This window comes from Hippoglossus hippoglossus, chromosome 16, assembly GCF_009819705.1.
Source record: "Hippoglossus hippoglossus isolate fHipHip1 chromosome 16, fHipHip1.pri, whole genome shotgun sequence".
NCBI classification, from domain to species: domain Eukaryota; kingdom Metazoa; phylum Chordata; class Actinopteri; order Pleuronectiformes; family Pleuronectidae; genus Hippoglossus; species Hippoglossus hippoglossus.
The window spans coordinates 14,022,616-14,044,205 of NC_047166.1; the positions used below are offsets into that span (position 1 = coordinate 14,022,616).

Here is a 21,590-nt window from a genome sequence, read left to right on the forward strand (position 1 = left end):
CTGTAACAAACCGTTTGACGCTTTCACCCACGTTCATAGTCGTGTACACCCACCACAATGGTAGGAGGCAATCGTGGATTACTTATTTGCTTGTTCGGATGCAATTCATCATATTCTGGAGTAACACACGTTTGAATACAGTAAATGAGCTCTTCTATCGGAGAGAAGACCATTGTGATGTCAAACGTACTCCAAAAATAAAGCGACAACTTATGACACAGTGTCTCTCGGAGATGTGATTGATTTTGATGATGTGGGAAATAACTGCTCCATTCAGTATCTTATAAAAATACATGCACTGTTATAAAATGCACTGGACTGATAATAATCAGTCCAGTGGATTCACAAACATAGAGCCAGATGCTTATTGGGTTAAAAAACAACTTTCAGCCAAAAAACAAAGACACATGTTAAGCACTGATTTTTTCATACAGTGACCTCAAACAATTTGGGAAGAGCTTTGAGCTGATTGGTGTCTGCTGGCATGCAGCTTCAAACTGTGTTTCTGCGCAAGTTCCAGTAAATGATGGCAGCTCCACCAGCATGAGTGTGCATGCTGTAGCTGACCGGGAGGCTCGTGACATAATCACAGTCCCTGCAGACATGGTCAACACCCTAAACTTCATTTGTCCAACACAATGTGCCAAAGATAACCAAATGTTCTAATGGAAAGCTCCATTCTTATTGTGTGTAATGGTTCATTCTCTCATCTCTACCCCATTTAGACATTTTGATTGTTTGTTTAAATACTACATACATAAATGACCGAAAGGACCAAAATTACATACATAAATCGAAAGTGGGAAATACTGGATTGGTAATGGCAAATGCAAGCCAGACTGAAAAAAACCATTATAATTACTCCCATAGTAGGCTACTGATTTCCTCTACTTCCCTTTTTTTCTTTTCTTCTCCACATATCACCTTGTATTAATCATGACGTCAGTGCTGACGTCCTGATGGAAGAAATTGTAAATTGCGTAAGTTCACCCCATCCTCCTCTGTGAAGCCTCCTCCCAGACAAAACCAGCAGCTTAGATAAACTAAGACCACAAACAATTCACTTCTGAAGGTGACACATCACTGTGTGGCCCAAACCTCTGCCTCCCATTCTAGATCAAACGTGGGCCCCGACACTGCTGAGACTGTTCCACCTTCCTGATATCAGGGAGGGAGGCCCAGACAGGGTGGGGGAGGACAGGCTAATTGGAAACAGACACGAGGGGAAGTGATGTTTGGCTTCGTCAGACCTCTCCTTTCTCTGACTCATTAAGGCTCTGTCGGGTTAAGAAAGTGGTGTCTTTTACTAAATCACCTCAGAGCTCTGACATCCACACTGCGTAGATTACAATGTGGCCGTAATATCCATTAGAGACAGATCCAGCTATCACGATGCGATCTGATGAGTAATGTTAATTCTTCTCACGATGAAATCCGGACACTTTTACTCATATGAGAAAAAAATTTCAGCAGCCAAACCTCAGATATTTTAACCGCTGCCAGAGGCCTTGACTCACTGCGGTGTGACAGATACATAGTTCGGCAGATGGTGTAATCTATGCTGGTGTTTCCTGATTTTACCAATGGTCTTGTGGTCATCATCTGCTGTTGTAGAATCTCAGGTTTTGAACGACTGCTGAGTGACAGTGGCGACAACAGTGGGTCAATATTATAAGAAGCACAGATTAGGACCATCCGAGATAAACTGAATATTTTTAACAAGTTGTACACTGGCTTTAATCAGTTTTACTCCATTGATGCAGGATAATGCTCCACAGTGGAAGATGAAGTATAGTAAAATATGACAAATGATCCATTACAAGTAAAAGTCCCTCATTCCAAAGAAAACATAAGTACATAATTACACTATAATAATATATATACATTATACATAAATAAACCCGAAGTGTAAAAAGTATTAAAATAATTTTTTTTACAAATTTTGTGTCTGTGACATATTCACTCATTATTATCATCATTATTCTTAGCTGGTCCAATATTTCCAAATGGTTATTAAATGAGACAAATATTCTGATACAGATGTTTGCATTCAGGGGTATTTTCTCTAATCATTCCAGTCTTGTTGTGAAATATGGAATAATTTAGTCACTTTGTTCCTAAAAAAAATATTTATAAGTAACCATCTGGTTAGAGGAGAGGGTGGAACCGATTGCCACATGTGGACGACTTTTATGTCAAAGGTCACAAGTCAAAAAGGGTCAGAACCACTGGTTACACAGTGATGCTATGATCTGTTAGTGCATGTTATTTACAGTGTGGCTTCTTTCTGCTGTTTGCCACCACCAACTTTTTGTAATACAAATCCCCCCATCCCCAAATCGTAATATTACACAACACAATTTTTTTTTAATGTTCAAATTCTTGAGCCTGGTGCTATAGTCTTTCTGGATTATATTTCATCCTCTGGTTAAATACCAACACAACCCCATTATTTGTTTTAACGCAGGGCTGTTTTCATCCACATATGAAAGTCTGTATTGTGGTGTACCCCAGTGTTCTGTTCTCAGCCCCATTCTCTTCGTCCTGTATGTGCTTTACCTGGAGCAATTGTTTCAATTCATTAAATCTTTCCTTAAATCAGTTGGCAGAATTTATTATATCTGTTTAGAGAGATTTTCCTTTGTGAATTTTTCATTTATTTGTCATTTTTATTTACTTATATTTATGTTGTTCTTACTTTGCTTTGATTCTGTGCTTTTTTAACCAGCGTATAAATGTTATACGACGAGTTGCACATGTGTGAGTCCATGGATTCACTGCGGTAGAATTTTATACAAGTTCATACTTTGGCACATTTCCCCTCACTGTGTAATTCTTGTTGTTATTTGCATTCCCATACAGGTGAAATTTTCCATTGAGAATGCTCCTCCACACCTATTCTGTCAGAATCTGAAGATCTGTCTTTGGGTGTTGATCTTCTAGTCAAGAGCCACTCGGGTGTTTGTGTAAATGGGAACACCTCACTTGTGACATTAGGAATTCCCTGGGCATTGAATTCTACATCCTACCATTGACTATCACTGGGATTGTTGACGCACTGTTCCTCAACAACTAACTAACATCTATTAACATTACAAAGCAGGGATCACTCCCTCTGCACTTTTGCCGCTTTCAAAAAACCCATTAGCGAGAACTACGCCCTCGCTGTTACGTAAACAAAACAAAAAACGTCCTGCTCACAATGTCCTGAGCGTGACTCTGACACTTGCATTCCTTATACATTTTATTGTGACGTATTATGTGTTAGTTAAAGGATTAGGAACACACCAAAAGATATGTACATTTGAACTGTAAAGTTATTTATTTAATTTTTCTAACATCACAATATCTTAAGTTCCATAAATACATTATACCTAATACACAAAGCCTATTCTTGAATAGCCTATTCAAGCTAAATTATTAAGATAAATGAATGACAGATGAAATGAGGGTGTTGGGTGGGGAAAACTTTGCTTAGTATTTTGGCGTTCCACATACAAATTATTTTTTAAATAAATAATTTGACTGGCTCTGTACAATATGGACTTTCACCACCACACTGCTCTCTCGCCGAAGTGATTATAGTAAAACAAAACAAAAAAGAATCCTGCATGCTCTTTTCCGGACATAATGTGATTTTGATTCAAGGAATACAAAACTGTGCATGTTAGAAAAACATTTTATTTTTCTTCTTCAATTTGTTCACATTTTCAAACTATTTCCAGACATTACAACATATATATTGTTTAGAATATACAAATAAACATACAACTTGGCAGTGTTTGTCCATTTTCCCTCAGTAATACAAAAAGTGCATCTCACAAAGTACTTCACACATCAAGAGAATAGATGTACAGCATCTAAATATAATATTTAATCAATAACATAACTGCAGTTTCCATTATTTTCAAGGAAATCTGCATCCCTGCAAAAAGTTCTGTCCAGGATCCAGTGCAATAACAATAACAGTGCTGAAGTGAAGGTCACTTAACTTAACTGGCACAGTAATGCATCCGTGAGTGGAGTTCTTTGTACTGTTGATGCAATCTACAAAGACACACATACGTGGACAATACCCTTTAATCCAAATGCGTTAAAATAAGCGAATAGCAGTTTTTCGCATGATTAGGTATTGAATAAATATCTGCTGGAAGGTCATCTCACCAGTCGTCAACTGACAAAGAGAAACCTGAGAAGTGCATGAGCCCGAAAGCCCTCAGTACAGTTTCATTGAAATGTGCAACAACACCTCCACACGAACATTATATATATATATATATTTTTTTGCAATGTGTTAAAAATGCTTTGGTTGTATGGATGTTTCATCAAGATCACCAAAAATTATTGCCATTTCATTTGTTTGTTGGTCCAGTATCTGCATGAAACGACCCAAACTATCATTTCTAAATAATTTTAAGAAATCAAATGAATAAAATAAAGAAAATAGTTCCATTTGAAGAAAACTCAGTTCTTCACTTCGGACTTACACACTCACCGTGTATTTTTGTGCACGTTTTCTACATAACCTGCGGAACCATGCCCAATAGAGAAATATCATAAGCATCCAGTAGCATATGTAGGCCACGGAGCCAAAGACCAAAAACTGAATCTCTTGAATCTTGGCTGGAGCGAACCAGTCCATGTGACTCTCCTTGTAGATTGTGTAACCGAGCCCACCTAACAAGATGGCTGCCCACACCGACAGAGGGAGGAGGGGGATGTAGTTCCCCACCATCTTTCGCCTGCCTGACGTCCCCCAGCTGCTCTTGTTCATGGTGATGATGGCGAAATACTTTGCAGGCAGCAGGCTCGTCATGTACAGAGCCGAGTAGAGGGACATGAACACCATCACCATGTCTCTGCGCAGGATGCAGGCGTACGCCGCTTTCACCAGCCCAATCAGCTGGATGCAGCACAGGATCCACAAGATGTCCCACAGCGTGCCGTTCCAAAACAGCTGGATGATGGTGGCGGTGACGAAGAAGGGGAAAATACCTGAGATGATGGACTCGTAGGTCATCCAGAGGTGGTGCTTGTGCCACCACATTGCGTTGTAGAGCCACTCACGGAAGTACGATTTTGTCCAGCGAGTCTGCTGGTTGAGCCAGCGCAGGAACTGAGCAGGTGTCTCCGTGTAGCACTTGGAGCGAGCCGTGTATCTTTAAAACAAATTCAGAAATAAGAACTTTAAAATCAACAGAGGTTTATTGTGTCTTGTGTCATTTCTGTAATGTTGAGAGGGTTCTTACTTGGTGGCGTAGCCCATGCTCAGCATTCGGTTTGTGAGATGTCTGTCGTCGCCGAATGTGCAGTGAGTTCCCAAAAACCTCTGATTGTACCAAGACTCCAGAAACTGCTGGAGGAGATCGTTCCTGTACAGACCTTCACGGAGCAAGTCAAGGAAACAGAAGTTACAATGGGCTGCAACAACACCACAACACAGACGCGACTCCGGCTGCTTCTTTGAGAAAACACTCACCCAGAGGCCCACTGATGCAGGACACACAGTTGAAGAAGGACTGGCAGGACCTTTCGATGTTGAAAGCCATCCAGTACCTCAGGCTGCTCATGAAGCTGATGTAGGACTCTTTCAGGTTGAGGATCATCACGTCTCCTCCCACGGCACCGTACTTGGGGTTACTCTCCAGCACCTTACACAGCTCAATAGTGGCCAGAGGGTCCAGCTTAGTGTCTGAGTCACACACCTCAGGAACGGGAAAGAGATTCATGTCATTAAAAACTTGCAACACTGTAATTTTCTTTTCATAAAATGATCTCAACTAAAAGAAACTCTTCAGGGATATAAATGAGGAAATAGATATACCTGTATATAGTCAACTGAGGATCCAAGTGCTTTGAACGCCGTGTACATCACCTCCCGCTTGCCGCCCCATTTCTGCATAATGCACACACATCTCTTGCTCTGGATCAGGTGCTCTACCTCTTTTCTCTGTGGATCCTCTCCTACAACATAATCAGGATCCCACATTGAGCCCATGGCCATTTCCTCGTCTTGCTGGGCCTGGGTGGGGTCCCATGTGTGGTAGTTGTTCCTCCACACATAACAGCCAGGATCTTGGTCTTTGAAAACCTCTCTGAACATGTCCATCATATATTGGTCATCGTCTGAGTTCCCGTCCACCACCATGATGATGCGCAGCAGCTCAGGGGGATACTTGAGAGCCCTGATGGAGTTGAGGCACTCTCTGAGATAGGTGGGGTCCTCCTGATAGGCCGATATGGTGAAGCCAATGGTCTTGGTCAAGGTGCACGGTTTTGTGCGGGCTTTCATTCGCCGGTGTTCAATGAAGGCGAAGAAGCTCTGGAACAGCACGTGGAGGGAGAGGAGCAGTCCATAAAAACCAAAGGAGATGATTCCATACGTGGAGGTCGCCAGTTGGAAGCCGTCGACGTAGGCCCACACCATCACACCCAGGACCACCAGAGCGAAGAGGAAGGTGAGGATGGCACGGATTATTGAGCCCAGCTTCTTCAACAAAGGTTTCAGCTCCATCATGTTTCTTTACCTTGGGGACATATAACAACACAGCATCTTAGCATGTACATGATTCAAGGGTGGATTCAAACCAAACACTTACACAGGCACTTGCAGCAGTGTGGTATGGAAAAAGGGTGTAAGAAATGGAAAAAGCTGTTTTATGTGAAGTGTTAAACGTAAGACGTGTTAACAAGCTGTAACAACTTGGATAATAACACAACAGTTGCACTAACAAATCCTTTGAGGTTCAAAATGAACAAGTCTGTCAATCCAAGAAAGTTTATCACTCACTATTGTTTAAAAACACATGTTACAGTTACTTAGCAATAATGACATTGAAGTTTAAAAGAGCTATGGCACAAGTTCCATTTTTCAAATTTGTTTTTACTTGTTTTAATTTATTTAATCATGTCATTTATCTCATATATTTTAAATAGCATTTGATAAATTCTTATATGTACCAGTTTAGAATGTTGCAGATGAGCAACAAGTGGAGCTTAAATATCCCAGAGAAACAAGCACAATCAGAGTCGGGGTTGTCACAAACAACAAATATATGTTATAGGCTGATCCATAAATCCATAAATATCATGTGTGCTTACCATGAGACTGAATTAATAAATAAGCAAATAATAAATACAACAAAAATAATAGTCATTATAAAAAGCAGAAATCTGAAACTCGTTTTTAATTTAAATTCGTATTTTAAAATAATAATCATTAATGGCATACAGTGATAAGATGTAGTCACGTTAATATTTATGGTATTTTTGCTGTTTTATTAATATAGAAATTTTAAAAACAAGTTCCTACCTGGTGACAAGTTGTCCTGGCTGTAAACATGTGGCACATCCACTTGGTGCTGCTCTCTTCTTTACCTGATGGTTCCTGGCTTCTCGGGCTCCAAGGCTGAACACGGGATGGAGCCATGATCGCGCTTTTTATGTGTCGGGACTTACTATCATTTACGCGCGCCCCCGCTGACTCAGCCGTGCGTCAGGACCAAGGCGTTGGTCCTGAAGGCATCACTTCTGTGCATGCGCATGCTTTGTTTTCTCCCCTTTACCATGGAAATATTACGTGTGCGACCTCCTACGCGCACATAATGGTTTTCCAAACAGGGATGTTCCCAAACTTTTCTGGTGGCAGCAGCTTCAAGTAGACAAAACAAACGCGCCAGTTGGTTAAAGGGATGCTTCTGGGGTTACCTCTGTATTCATGTCCACCCTCTCACATCCCCATTTCTTTATTTAATCATAACCCAAGAGCTGACATTGTATTATTCTATTATTCTATTCTATTTTATTTTACCACCGGCTGCATCTTAGGGATGTTTGTCATCCTTTGCTTATACAGCATAATTCAATACCACAACCTTCACCCAGGAACTTAAAAGAAACAAAAATGTGACTTTTATGGTGATAATGTGTGAAATTTTGTATCTTAATTTTTGAACAAGTAGAAACTGTTCCGACAGAGAACAGCTTGTTGAGGTATTTAGTCACATCGACCTTGACGGAGAGAAAGATAAGAAAACTCAGAGGCTGCAGTTCAGTCTGTACACAGGTGGGATGTTGCCCTCTGCTGGAACCCATCTGAAACTGCAGGAGCAGAAAAAAAGGAAAAAAAACTAAGGGGGTAGAATATAAATGCTGAGAAGTGAAAAGGAGGTGTGACACCATGAAGTTTCTGTGTCTGATCTTTCCCACTAATCTCTGACTATGAAAGACAAAAGCTGTCCCTCTGAGTTGCTGTCACTGTCCTGACTCTGCCATGATTACATCCCTGTAGAGTTCCTCTGTGGGCAGATCTGTTCATGAAGGTCCACACCCTTTGCCACAGGAGCTGGCCTGAGTCGTCAACAATCTTCGTGTCAGACCCAAATAGAAGCCACCAGGCCGCTGATGTCATGTGCGCAGGCCGTGCCAGTGTTTAGGGGATGATGAAGTGGCCTGACTTACTGGAAATGTTATTATTTGTGGGGTTTCTGCGGGAGATGTCTGTGTTCACTTTAATGTAATCCATCCACGCTGTGCTGTAGATAATCTTATAGGTGTCTTTTTACAATATTATATGATCACCTTAGTTACCAGGCTAGTAGGCGCAGCATCTGTGCATATGATGACATTCCTGTCCTGCGTACCCTCAAGTTCGGCCTGTTTATTACAAGGCCAAAACACTTGATGGCACACAACTGAGGTTATGTCCCTAACATCCGCTGGCGGCTGCTAACATCTACTGCTAGTTGGTAACTTAAATTGTGCAGAAGACCTTCAAACGTACAAGGGATATTCACCATCTAGTCCTATATTCTATAAAACATTGTGACGCCATGTGTTTGCTATCGTCACATGCTCCTCTGAATACAGAAATTTGATTGGATCAATTCAAATCACATCATTTTTAATCTGACTTTTCCTCAGCCAAGGAGGTTATGTTTTCACCCCTGTCCATTTGTTTTTTGCTCTGTAAATTTGCAGGATTACACAAAAACTACTGGACAGATTAAACTTGGTGGAAGGATGTGTTATGGGTCAAGAAACTACCTGTTAGATTTTGGTGTGGATCCAGACCAGGGAGCTTTTTCTAACATTGCCAGATAGACGTTTTTCAAAACTTTTACCATTTTCCCAGGAAATAATAAACAATCTGGCATATTCAGGGAACCCTCTGTTAATGTGTGAAGTTTGGTGCAGGTTGAATTTAATTTATGGTGACTGTTGGGCCTTGGCAGAGGAAGGTGCTCTTCTGACTGCCATTCTAGTTGTTCAGTTAATACTCACTAGTTGTTCAGTTAACACGCTTATTGGCTTATTGCTCCGGTTATATGAAAACCTCATGACTAAACTATTGGTTTCTTCTGATATGGCTGATCATTGCAGTGTCCGATGGCTGAACTTTATAAAACTGTGGCCTCATCGAGTACATGTACTGCAAAGGACACTGCAGAAGGATAAGGATTCTTACCATTGTGAGATTGTGAGTTCTAAGCAGCTCGCTAAGGTGGTTTGTGGATTTCTGTAGAATTCCAAACATGGACATCTATGTTGCCAAAACCTTAAAACCCTGTCCAGAGCCACGTTTTCAAATAAAAAATGTGCAGCATCCATGCAGCGTAGCTTCGATAAGAGCTTTCTTTTTCTACATAGGTCATGAGTCCTCAGAAAACCTTGTCAGGCCCCAGTCTTTATTTGGTGGTCAAGCAAATGCCTGGTGACTCACTCCTCCTCTCTCCGCCACACCCAGGCAACCAGAATCCACTTAAACCATTCTGGGATTTTGTGATTGAGTTTTCTCATGTGTGCACCTGCTGTTTTATTAGCAGTTTGAGCCCGTTCACACAGATGTTACTGAGCAGTGTCCTAGGAAGGGATTCAGGGCACGACTTACTTCTTTAGGGTGCAACAATTGTACACCTTCGTATCTATTCTACTCAGACTGCTCGAGCATCAATACTCAGGCTGCACCAAGACACTGGAGTTTTGAAGAACTACAGATTTAAAAAAGGAAAAACACAGAGTCGATAGTCAACTGGCTAAATACCACCTTTGTCGCAGTGCTCCATACTCACTGATTATGGAGTGTGGCCAGAGTGTGCAGCATGCTTTATGGTTTCAGCCCACAGAGAGCAGTGTCGCAGCATTTTTCTGCCTCAGTGAGTTATTGTTGGCTTACTGCAAATATCACAACTCGTCCCTTGTTTAGTCTTTGTTCTCCTGAGGCATCATCGAGCTAGAAACGTGTCTGTCCATTTGACGTGAATCAGTCAGAGTGTGTCAAGACAAGTAAGTGTGACGTGTGTTTTGATCTACAGCCATGCACAGATATGAATTATGGCAGTGAAGTGGATTTTCAAAGACGTATAGGCGACTTCTTGTTTAAGGCAACACATGTGGATGAAGCCAGATGTGCTGTGTTGTTATATTCTTAGATGCCAACACATTCTGAGGACACACACACTAATAGACTTGTATAAATGACACCACACACACCAGACCTCTCATAGTTGACTTTAATGATGTTGCCATGTGCTGCACATGATTTCTTTTACAGCTCTGCTGCTCAGCCAGATGCCATTGTGTTCCTGATCCAGGGGGTGTAATTACAAACCTTTGTGTACACCCCAGGCTTGTTTCTCAGGGCACAACCATGTCCCCAAGACACAACTCCCTGGAGCTCGCCGCCACACATCATGGGACCCCCGGAGTCACCCTGAGGATAGAGAGATGAAGGTTCCCTTACTGGTGCATCATTCATGTAGAGATGCATCATTGCCTGTTACAGCAGCCTTGACCTCTACATTACCTGACAGGAGTCCTTCCCTCCCTTCAGATAGCCGGCACAGATCATGTTTTCAGTAATTTGGAAAGGATATGCGTTAAAGCATGTGTCATCGCTCAGGAGAGGGGCATCAAGGCACTGCAACTTATCAGGGTACCTCGCTGGTAAAGACAGAAAAAGAAGATGCATCAATGTTTTTATGTGTTTGAAGGAATCAGAAACACATCCGGTGTTTAACTCACAGCCTTCATCGCTGGGACGAAGACTCCCCCATCCAGAGATGTGGCACATTGTTCCGTCACTGGCACACTTCGAGGGGAGGGTTGCAGGGCGCACGAAGCTGTTCAGAGTGGCCGGTCGACTCAGTTTGATAAGCATGATATCACTGTCCTGCGAGCGGGGGTTGTAGTCAGGGTGGCGGATAAACTCAGCAGACATAATGTGCTGCTCAGTCCCCTCGGGTTCCCAGATGTCGTGCTCTCCCAGACGAACCTCTACATTCGACCTGTGTTAGGAGATGAATGTCAGTCACCTCCCTTGTTGTTTTGCTCACCAGGATCTATGAAAAATTAACGTTTCTTACTTTGTTTTGCAGTGTGCAGCAGAGAGCACCCACTCATCAGACAGAAGAGTCCCACCACAGAGGTTGTACCCATTGAAGAGAGACACCTGGTAGGGCACGGAGTGTTTCGGGCACTCATATCCTCCAACAATTTTGTTGCCCTCCTCCAGGGAAGCTATCGGCATTTGGAATGAAGACGAGACAAAACCAGAAACAACCATCGAATCATTCATTTTTTAAACATCTGAATCTCTGGGTCTACCGTTCTCTACAGTGTCTGTCATTTCTCTACATTACCTGCCGCTCCAAAGAGAGTGAGAAGAAGGAAAAGCCTCATGCCTTCTGTTTGTTATACTGGCAGATTAATGTGCACTCACCCCTAGCTTCAGGTATTTCAGCCCTCTTTTATCTTTCTTCTCAAGGTCTTCTATGGTTAGAGATACACCTCAAACACCAAACATGTGTTGACTTTCCCTGGTCACACAGGATTAAATGTATGTATGGCAGAAAACAGCAGCTGTTTTTGTCTGATTACGATTTCTAAGAGATTTTGAGGGCTTTCTGTGTTAAGTCAAGAGCCTGGTTCTCTGTAAGTTTAAACTCAACGGCCTCTTTTTAATGCAATACTTTCATTGTGCAATCAGATTGTGTAATATGGCATATGCACATGACTTTATATGACTTGAAACCACAAAGTGACTTTCATTTTTCTGGACGTTGAGTAAGACTTGGTATGTGGGAGTAACTCAGATGGTTTCAAAGATAATACTCATACAGGCAAATCATGATATCGTCAGAAAATGTAATGAAATAGTTTCCTTTACGCTATCAGTGAAGAGTCACACGTCGACACTAAAAACGCACACATAACTATATTTAGAAATGTTTTAAAAAACACATTTTTAACTCACAACTCTATTCAGTCCACTCACCAGCTGTCACTCTTTGAGTTTAAGGATGATTTACACTCTCACTTACCCAATATTACAATACTGCAGGTCACTGCTGAGTCAATGCTGCAGAATGGAGACGTTGAGGTACCAGGCTCAGTTACTCATGCATGAGCATAGGTGTTTATCAGCACCAGACAGGAAAACATTTAAATATGAGGGTGCATTTAACCAAACCCTATCATTATACACTTAAGACTAAAATATAACGCATTCCCATCCAGCACAGGCAAGTTCTCCCCCCCTCATTACTGTGTGGCACACACACCATCGACCTCATTCCTCTTCCAGCCTGCGTATCACGGCTCGTGTTCTTTGATCGTTGACAAATGCTACTACTTGGCTCAGACTGTTGGGACGCGCTCTCTCTGTAAAGATACAAACATCTTAAATAGCATGTGTTCACTGTTTGTTTCACTTGTTCTGACTAGATTTCACTAGAGGGATACATTCCCATCACACTTTCAGCAGAAAACATGAGGCCAGAGGACATTACAGCAGCCTCCATTGGCATTTATTAGAGAAAACGAAACTGACAGCGATTTTCCCCCCTTTGCAGCATTTACCACTCTAACCCTTGGTTGCAATACATGGAAAAGATTTTTTTTTAATTTACATCTGGCGTTCTCTGCATGTTTAACCAGTTCCGGTTCCCCTTAATCCCATTCCACTGGACCTCAAAATACCCTGGGAGAGACAGAGAGAGCCCTGTGTCACAGATCTGTATATGACTTACACGTTGCCAGGCTTGTTTGCTCTCAGACAGAGCCCAGGCTGATTATTCATATCCTTTAGGTCTGCTGAGCGGGGACCAGCCGCTGTGGTTGAAAAGCAGGGACGAATGTAAGGAAGTGGTTTAAGTTATTGAGGTTCAGCTCCCCTCCCCCCCCCCCCCCCCCCCCCCCCCCCCCCCTCCCTGTGTGTGGTGTGTTTCATGGAAACAACCGTCAGTGAGCCATGAGGACGAAAGCCATTGGCACCGGCCTCGACTTGAAAAACAAAATTCCTGACCTCTCCACACCCGAGAGACAGAGGATTTGATTTCCAGTCAGCACCGCAACAAGATCAACAAACCTTTGAGGTTTTCAGCACACAGTAGATTCCCACTCTTTGTGTCTTTCTGACAGCGTTGGTGCAGTAGAGAAATTTCAGCACAATGGTTTCTGTACCACCTTTGGACTCGCCCCCCCACCACCCCTGCAGAAGGAGCTGTGGATTCAGACATGCACTGTGTTTTGCATTCAACAGCAAAGAAAAATACTGGGTGTACAACAGTGATGCTGGGAGCTGGAGTATGTCATTAGTCTGTCACTGTCCCACACGCAAAGACACACACACACAAACACACACACATATACACACGATTTAGTTGTGCCTTCCAGGTGACTCCCCCACCCTCCCAGCTGCTGCAGTGAATAATAAACCCCCCAACTCCAACTGCATATATCACCCACAGCTAAAACAAAATTCCCTTTAAACCTCCACTAGTTGTTTTACACACCCAAATTGCTATTTGTGTGGCACACACATAATTGCATGTTTGGTTGGTAAATCAAGAACTCTGGCAAGCCCTGGGCTCTGAAGGCTTCCCTCAAACTATAGCCTTGGGATAGCTATTAATATCCCCTACAGACAGCAGCAGAATGCTCTGCCTTTACGTTCTCCTAAAGACTCAGACAGCAAAAAGTGTTTTGTTTAAAAAAAAAACACACACATTTTAGCACAGAAATGAAAACTGGAGGATGTATTGCGAAGGGGATTATGACCAAATGAAACAAAGTAGTCACAGTGTCTAGACTTCAGCTAAAACGGGCTTATCACTTAACGTTACAAATGTAGCTGAACGGTGCAGGAGTTTTAAGGAGTGATTAAATAGTTAAACTGGGTCAGAATATTTAAAAAACAGTTTCCTGCAGTTACAGCGAATTAATTTTGGTCTTGGCGTAAGAGATCTCTCAATGGGGACATTTTTTAAACACTGAATGTTTATTCATCAAAAAAAGGGGAGAGGGCTATGATAACAATGGTATGACTGCTCCTGCCCACACACTCAAATACGGGTGTTGGTCTGAATTCATGCGGGGGCCTGAGAGCGTGTGCACAGACACATGCATGTAATGTCTCTCACTCCTTCTCCCTCTCTTTCTTCCCCCTCTCTCTTTCCTTTTTTCCTCCCCCTCACATCTGGACTTTTGGCAGGACACGGTTCCTGTGTTGTGTGTGTGTGTGTGTGGGTGTGTGCATCAGCAGGGGACTCGGTTTTAGGGCTGGGCAGGTTCGAGCAGCTTACAACTGCACAAATCTGATCAGTTCAAGACTTTGAGGCTCATTGAGAAAAAAGTTAGACATTCGACATCGCCGCAATCACCAAGATGCTTCTGTCTCTGATTGTCTGAGTCACTATTGTCATTGTGTTTTCAGAATTTTCATCAAGGCATCATCTGTTTCGCTTAAAATATGAAAGCAGACATGACCAGTTTTCATATGAAGATGTGTGTTACAAAATTCAGCTGTGGATCATTCAGCAGATGTACGCAGGGATCAATATAGTGGTTAATACTGTAAATTTCGAACTTCTTTTCATTTCAATCTAATTAACTACATGGCAACAACTTTGCCGCATATGACCCAGTGACTGACATTTAAATATAAGTTGGCATAAACCAGCTGCTTTAAATGTCTTGGCCACATCCTTTGCAACATCTGTAAAATTTTTGTTTGATGAAGTTTGTTGCTACAGGATGTCAAACTGAGCCACATAATAAGAATTAATCCTGGACATCAGTGTGTTTAGTCCTGAAATGTGAAGGAACACAGATGATAGTGATTGAGGAAACAGCTTATTCTTCATATTTTGCAATGCTCCATGGAAAATCTACCAAAAAAAGAAAACATAGCACTTACACATGCACTAATGTGTGGGTAGTGGGGCAGAGGAATCAAGAGTAAAGAGGAACTGTGTGGGAGGAAATATGAGCATGAAGTCAAACTCAGATGTAACTTCTCTCCCCCACTGAAAGGTGGGACTCTACTCTGGGGAGATGAGATGGATTTTCTGTGTCTGCAGCCGACTCTGCCCCATGTCCATCTTGTTCTGATGTTCCCAATGCTAATGTCTCTTCCTGTTGGGATGCATTTCTGCAGATTCTTTTTAACTGCTTGAGGAGATGTAATGACATATTCACTTGTGATATGTCTCGTCAAGTCTTAGTATAATTACAGATTAAATAAGTTTAAGGTGGCTTCCCTTTAGTTTTTGGCTTGCTGTTTTTCTCATTCCCTCCAATTCTTTGTGCACCTTTTGGCATGTTGTAAATATCTAATCTAATAAGCAACAGCAACCAAAACATCCTATCCAATCCAAACATGTCCTTCTCTACTTTTTTATTGGGGAGTTGAAGCTAAATTTGTTTCACTAAACTACAGTAATTAATACCTCAAATCTGCCAATGTAGAAAACCATGCTGCATATTCCCCTCTGTCAAGGAGGTTATGTATTCATTCCATTTGTCTGTTTGGAAGATTTTATGCAAAAACCACAAAATTGATTTTCTTGAAACTTGATTGAAGGCTGAGGTGTGATCCACAAAACAACCTAATATATTTATATTAAGATCTTAGTCATCTAGGGCAGATTGTAAGATTTCTTCGCCCACTTATTTTAAAATTGCAAGATGTGGTGTTGTTTGACATTTTTTTAATTTCTTAACAAATAATTCACAGATCTTAAAGGAAAACATAGGCATATGTAGAATGCTATATCTATGTTTAGATACATTTGTCATAGCTTTCTGTGTACATGGTATAAGTATCTGATCTTAATACATGTGCATGCATTTGGTGTGAAAGTGACCAATGATCAGTTGGAGGAGGTGTACTCTCTCTTACTTAGTGGTGTTTTTGTTTGCTCAATATTGGTATCTTCATTTGTATGTGACACTGTAACACATCACAAACTGCACTTAAATTTATTTTGCAGTTTCAGAAAACATCACATTAAGAGAGTAAGATGCTGAAAAATAGAAACAGCAGATAGCTCGGACATGTGGGATTCCTCATACTGACAATAGCTATACAGATGTTATTAAAGATGTGCGATTCCTCAGAAGAGTGTGGATCAACAGAGGTACCACAGTTGTGTCCAGCTTCAAGTGGACAGAGGCAAAGAGGGAGTAGCCTATGATAAAAGAAATACAACTATTTGATAACATGAAATTAGCAACAGGTTCTGGTGCGACAATCGTACACAGAGTGCAAGGTAAAGAGAATGGATGTATAAAAAAACTATGTAACCTACACGTCCAGATGGCAATTCCAATGGTCAACACAGAGCAATTATGCTCAACCTCAAGCAAACATGTGTTCAGCCCACATGGCGAAAAACACATTACGCATCAGCATCACTGGTGAACATGAGAAGTTGCAGCTCCACTCTCATATACAGTCATCCCAGCAGACCCACAATTTATGCATTTAGTTGTTTGGTTAGTTGGTTTTTTCACTTTTGGAGTTTCCCAATGAATGAACGTGTTGCAGCAGGACGTTCTGCGTCAGACTCCAACTTATCAGCAGAGAATATCCTGCAGGTAAGAGCTGAGAGTTAGACAGGGAGTAAACTGAATGTCTGTGTATTACATAGGCTGCGCACACACACACACACACGACTTGACCCATGACTTCAGGGGACATTAAATAGATTTCTTGGAGACTCTTACTTTAACCATAGTTACTAACTCAGATCTAACCAAAACCTAACCTTACCCTAGCCCTAGCCCTAACCCAAACATAAACCTAAAACTAAAACTAAAACTAATACTAATACTAATACTAAACTTGACTTAACTTAACTTAACTTAACTTAACTTAACTTAACTTAGCTTAGCTTAGCTTAGCTTAACCTTAAGCTTAAGCTTAACCTTAACCTTAACCTTAACCTTAACCCAAACCCAAACTTTAGCTTAACCTTGTCCTAAACCCTACATTGAATCATGTCTTAACTTTAAAATGTTGATAAAGATGATTGTACATTATGCAGACTTGCTTTTGTCACCATAATGTGACTATGTGAACAGATTTAGGTCCCCACAATATAAGAAATACCTGTACTGCACACACACACACACGCACGCACACACGCACGCACGCACACGCGCACGCACACACGCACACACTACACTTATACACTGTGTAAGGAGGCAAAATTGGTGTTTTTCGTTTTACTTAAAAATCACAAATTATTTCTGGCATTAAGTTTATGTGCACAGTCAGAGCGTGGGTCTATAGTACAAGGAGGGGGGTGGGGGGTTGCTAGTGATCCCGCCTTGATGGGAGCGATGACGTCACATATGTAAAGACTCCGGGATCTGAGCTCCGCAGTTTTTCCTCTGGATTCGTCTGAGCTGTCCGCTGCGGACACATCCTCCTCTTTGTGGAAGGTACTTTTATTTTTCTCACAAACTGTGTCTGTGTGTGTGTCTGTGTGTGTGTGTGTGTGTGTGTGCGCGCCTCGGGCTGTCAGGAAGATTACAGAAGGATCCAGGTTATCAAGCTTGACCCAGAAAACATCCCTGCGAGGTTTTTAATTAGCTTTTTCTCATGTTGTTCTCTGCATCAAAAAAAAATATTTATATGCAATTATCTGTTTAAATGCGACAAAAGTGATAATTAAGTACATGAAGTGGATTTTTTTTGTGTGTGTTTTATTATCTGTGGTTCAGATTTTTTATTTTAAAGTTCTGTTGATCTGATGTTGATTTCACTCAGGAAAACCTGGTGTGCAGTTTATATGTGGTGCAAAGCTTACTGAGAAAAACGTTTTGTTTTCTTTCTTTTCTTGCGTGTGGAAGTTGGTGTCGTATAAGATTTGAGCTTATTGTCTTTTGTGGGTCATGAAAAGGTTGTGAAGCAGCGGGTCATGATTGTTGTTACCCCATGATTACAGAGTTCAAGTCATGCCCCCGCAGACAGCATCCTCCCCAGGTCTTTTAGAGGAACTGACATAAGTGAAGTCATTTTTTTTTTTGTGGAATGAATGTCCGGATTTTGAATTCCAGTTTTCAAATGAGGTACATTTTAATCTCATGTATTAATTATGGATTGTTATTGAACTCTAGGTTAACATTTAAATGCATTGTTTTTGATTCAGGTTCAAAGACAATGATGGAGCTAATGACTGATACCCCTTTCTACGCCATGAACACATCAGACATCACTGGAAGAAACAGCTCCTTGTACGAAGATGACGAAGAGTATGACTACAAGGACGAGCACGCTGAGCTGAGACAGTCCCTCAACATCATGTCTCTCATTGTTTACTGCCTGGCCTTTGTTCTCGGTGTGTTCGGGAATGGAGTGGTTATCTGGGTGACCGGGTTCAAGATGAAGAAAACCGTTAACACCGTTTGGTTCCTCAATCTCGCTGTGGCCGACTTCCTCTTCACAGCGTTCCTGCCCCTGAGCGTGACGTACACGGCAATGGATTTCCACTGGCCTTTTGGCAACTTCATGTGCAAGGTGAACAGCACTGTGAGCTTTCTGAACATGTTTGCCAGTGTCTACATCCTGGTGGTGATCAGTGTGGACAGATGTGTGTCTGTGGTGTGGCCCGTCTGGGCCCAGAACCACCGAAGTGTACGCAAGGCATCCTGCGTGAGTCTTGGTGTTTGGATACTGGCTCTGATTCTCAGCGCTCCATACTTCATCTTCAAGGACACTGGGCCATCCTATCACAATGAAGACATCATCAACTGCTTCAACAACTTTGCCCTTTCTGACGACTATGAAACGCCATCAGTGAATCAGCTGCGACAGTTTCGACATCAGACCATGACCATCACCCGCTTCCTCCTGGGATTCGTCGTCCCCTTCACTGTCATCGTCTCCTGCTATGCCGTCATCATCCATCGTCTCAGGAGGAACCGCACCCTGGCCAGCCAATCGAGTCGCCCCTTCAAGATCATCGCTGCCGTCATCACCACTTTCTTCCTGTGCTGGGCGCCGTATCACATCATGGCTCTAATCGAGATGGTTAATCACACGGCGATCCACTCGAGTGAAACATTGGACCACGTCATCACTATCGGTGTCCCTATAGCAACCAGCCTGGCCTTTCTCAACAGCTGCCTGAACCCACTGCTGTATGTGTTCATGGGCCAAGATTTCAAGGAAAAAGTCCGCAAGTCCATCCTGAACGTGTTGGAGACTGCCTTCCAGGAGGAAGTGTCTCGCTCATATACATACACAAACTCAATGGTCACCAGTCGGAGTAAAGAGAAGTCTGTGTCTGATGCTGAGGTATAAGGTTGAACATGATATGGATAAACAAATACTCTAACTGTGTATAACATATATAACTGTATATAACAAATACTTTTTTTGAATAATTCATGGACCCTCAAGACAACCTGTATATATGATCTGAGATTGGAATATTCCTTATTATTTGATCGGTATTTGTTTTATGATTTGCTAGCAGTCAGGTCTAAAGCAGATAGCTCTCTCCTTATGAAGCTGACACGTGGTGATACTGAACAACAGGTTGTGTGATGCTTTAGTGGGCTGGTGTATTTTGAAATGATGGAAAAGTGAAATGTTTCAAGGGACAATAAAGTTTATTTATGTAAAATAAGTGTCATAATCAGAGGGGAGTGAATTCTTTCCAGAAAAATGTAAGACAGAATAGGAAGAAAAATGCACACATATTACCGTTATACACATAAACACACACAGGCAGTCAAACTGAATGACATGTACAGTGCCATTCATTATACAGTACTTTTGTTAGCTGCACCATGACAGCTATAAGGGATGCACTGTGCCACTTTATCGCAGACACTAATTTCAGATTAGGTATTACATTAGTTTATAGCTAAATTTGTGCAACGCAAACACGACAGAGATGTTGTAACATGTGGTTGATAAAAGGGAACGTTGTGTTTCTCATCTGTCTCATAAACTCCAGTTGTTGATTTTGATGTCTTCATCCATATGTTGCATCAAAGACAGCATGCAATAAAACGAGGAGTTTATAAGCCATGATCAGAGACTCTTTTTTATCATTAAATACGCTGTCACATGACCTACAAAACATAGTAATAAGGGACGTATGGAAGAGGTTTAACTGAAAATAGCATCTACAGTGTTAAATAGTGTTGGCTCATCGCTGAGGATTATACAATGTTCATTTCCTAACTTTCCCCTCGTACCCAACCCACTGACGCCATTACTTGTGTACATGATAAAATATATTGACAGTGTGTGTGTGTGTGTGTGTGTGTGTGTGTGTGTGTCTGTGTGTGTGTGTGTGTTGCATTTTAACGTTTCGTTTGATCTTTTGATCATGGTTAGTTGTTTTTAGAAGGGATACTTTAATGTCTGTGCCCCCCACCCTGAGTACATGCATGTTGTGCGAACCTCTCAACTTTATAAATGCATCGTGTCAGTTTACCTTCATGATGGACAAAAATACATATACTCACATTTCTGAAGCAAGAATCAATCAGTTCTCAAAGTTGTTGCAGATTAATTGAATGGAAACAACTGTAATAGCACACTTTTCTATGTCATAATCTGAACCTCTGTATCAAAGATCAATTTTAATGTAAACAGTGTAAATGATAATTGTTTATTTTTGCCTTTTTTAACCCTACAGTGGAGAACTCTTTTACAAGTCCATAAACGATGATGATGACTGTTATTGTGATTCTTGTTGTATACCATTATTTCTATTATTAAAATATTATTTAGACTTAACCCCTTTCTCACTTTTAATGTTCATCTCATTATCACTTTAAAACGCTGTAATAATTATGTTTGTATTAGGAAAGGCTGCAAATCAGTGGCTGTTACGTGGTCAGGAAGTGGACAAATCATCAGGCATTTGTATAAATATTCAGAATCTATGGAAGCGTATTGCATTCACTTGAATAAAGAAAAATGCTCTGTTTTTCTGAGATAATTATCTCGGAAATTCCGACCATAACAATATAATAACTTTTTATAAATACTGCACGACATGATTATGTACAGTACCTATTATGAATTTTATGGGGATAAGACAGATAAAGGAAATATAGTTTTCATTTTTGTCCATAATTCAAATATTTCGTTTGTTAGTCTTTTGTAGTTCACTGTTATTTATACAGAAGGAGAGTCTGACAGTTTTAAGCGACGCTATACGTCATGGCGCTAATACAAGAAACTTTGCCAAACAAAAGACTGTCTAAGAGTGCAACAGTTACATGTAGCCCGCTGAACAAGGGCTCTATGCGAAACCTCCATGCAAAATGTAACTTCATCA

General features: G+C 41.4%; 3 protein-coding genes across 8 annotated transcripts; 1 reads left to right on the plus strand and 2 right to left on the minus strand.

Moving 5' to 3' along the window:
* Positions 1-3,883: 3,883 nt before the first annotated feature.
* Positions 3,884-7,500, minus strand: has1 (hyaluronan synthase 1). The gene is given in 6 exon segments (XM_034612055.1): positions 3,884-4,612; positions 4,615-5,159; positions 5,250-5,382; positions 5,480-5,705; positions 5,825-6,527; positions 7,313-7,500. Coding segments are annotated over 5 exon segments (1,692 nt in total). The 5' UTR covers positions 6,518-6,527; positions 7,313-7,500; the 3' UTR covers positions 3,884-4,517.
* A 2,994-nt stretch (positions 7,501-10,494) lies between these two features.
* On the minus strand, positions 10,495-16,726 carry LOC117776607 (trypsin-3-like). Of its 5 annotated transcripts, none has more exons than XM_034610686.1 (5): positions 16,590-16,726; positions 11,364-11,517; positions 11,023-11,285; positions 10,805-10,941; positions 10,495-10,711 (listed from the first exon to the last, which is right to left on the minus strand). In XM_034610686.1, the coding sequence occupies exons 1-5, from the start codon at positions 16,678-16,680 to the stop codon at positions 10,562-10,564; spliced, it is 795 nt and encodes a 264-aa protein (XP_034466577.1). In that variant the 5' UTR covers positions 16,681-16,726; the 3' UTR covers positions 10,495-10,561. The 5 variants fall into 5 exon arrangements, with proteins under 5 accessions (XP_034466577.1, XP_034466580.1, XP_034466579.1 ...); XM_034610689.1 differs by lacking the exon at positions 16,590-16,726 and adding an exon at positions 13,029-13,164; XM_034610688.1 differs by lacking the exon at positions 16,590-16,726 and adding an exon at positions 11,640-11,715.
* A 913-nt stretch (positions 16,727-17,639) lies between these two features.
* On the plus strand, positions 17,640-20,373 carry fpr1 (formyl peptide receptor 1). Of its 2 annotated transcripts, none has more exons than XM_034610681.1 (2): positions 17,640-17,727; positions 18,438-20,373. In XM_034610681.1, the coding sequence occupies exon 2, from the start codon at positions 18,449-18,451 to the stop codon at positions 19,589-19,591; it is 1,143 nt and encodes a 380-aa protein (XP_034466572.1). In that variant the 5' UTR covers positions 17,640-17,727; positions 18,438-18,448; the 3' UTR covers positions 19,592-20,373. The 2 variants fall into 2 exon arrangements, with proteins under 2 accessions (XP_034466572.1, XP_034466573.1); XM_034610682.1 differs by lacking the exon at positions 17,640-17,727 and adding an exon at positions 17,729-17,866.
* The last annotated feature ends 1,217 nt before the right edge of the window (positions 20,374-21,590 follow it).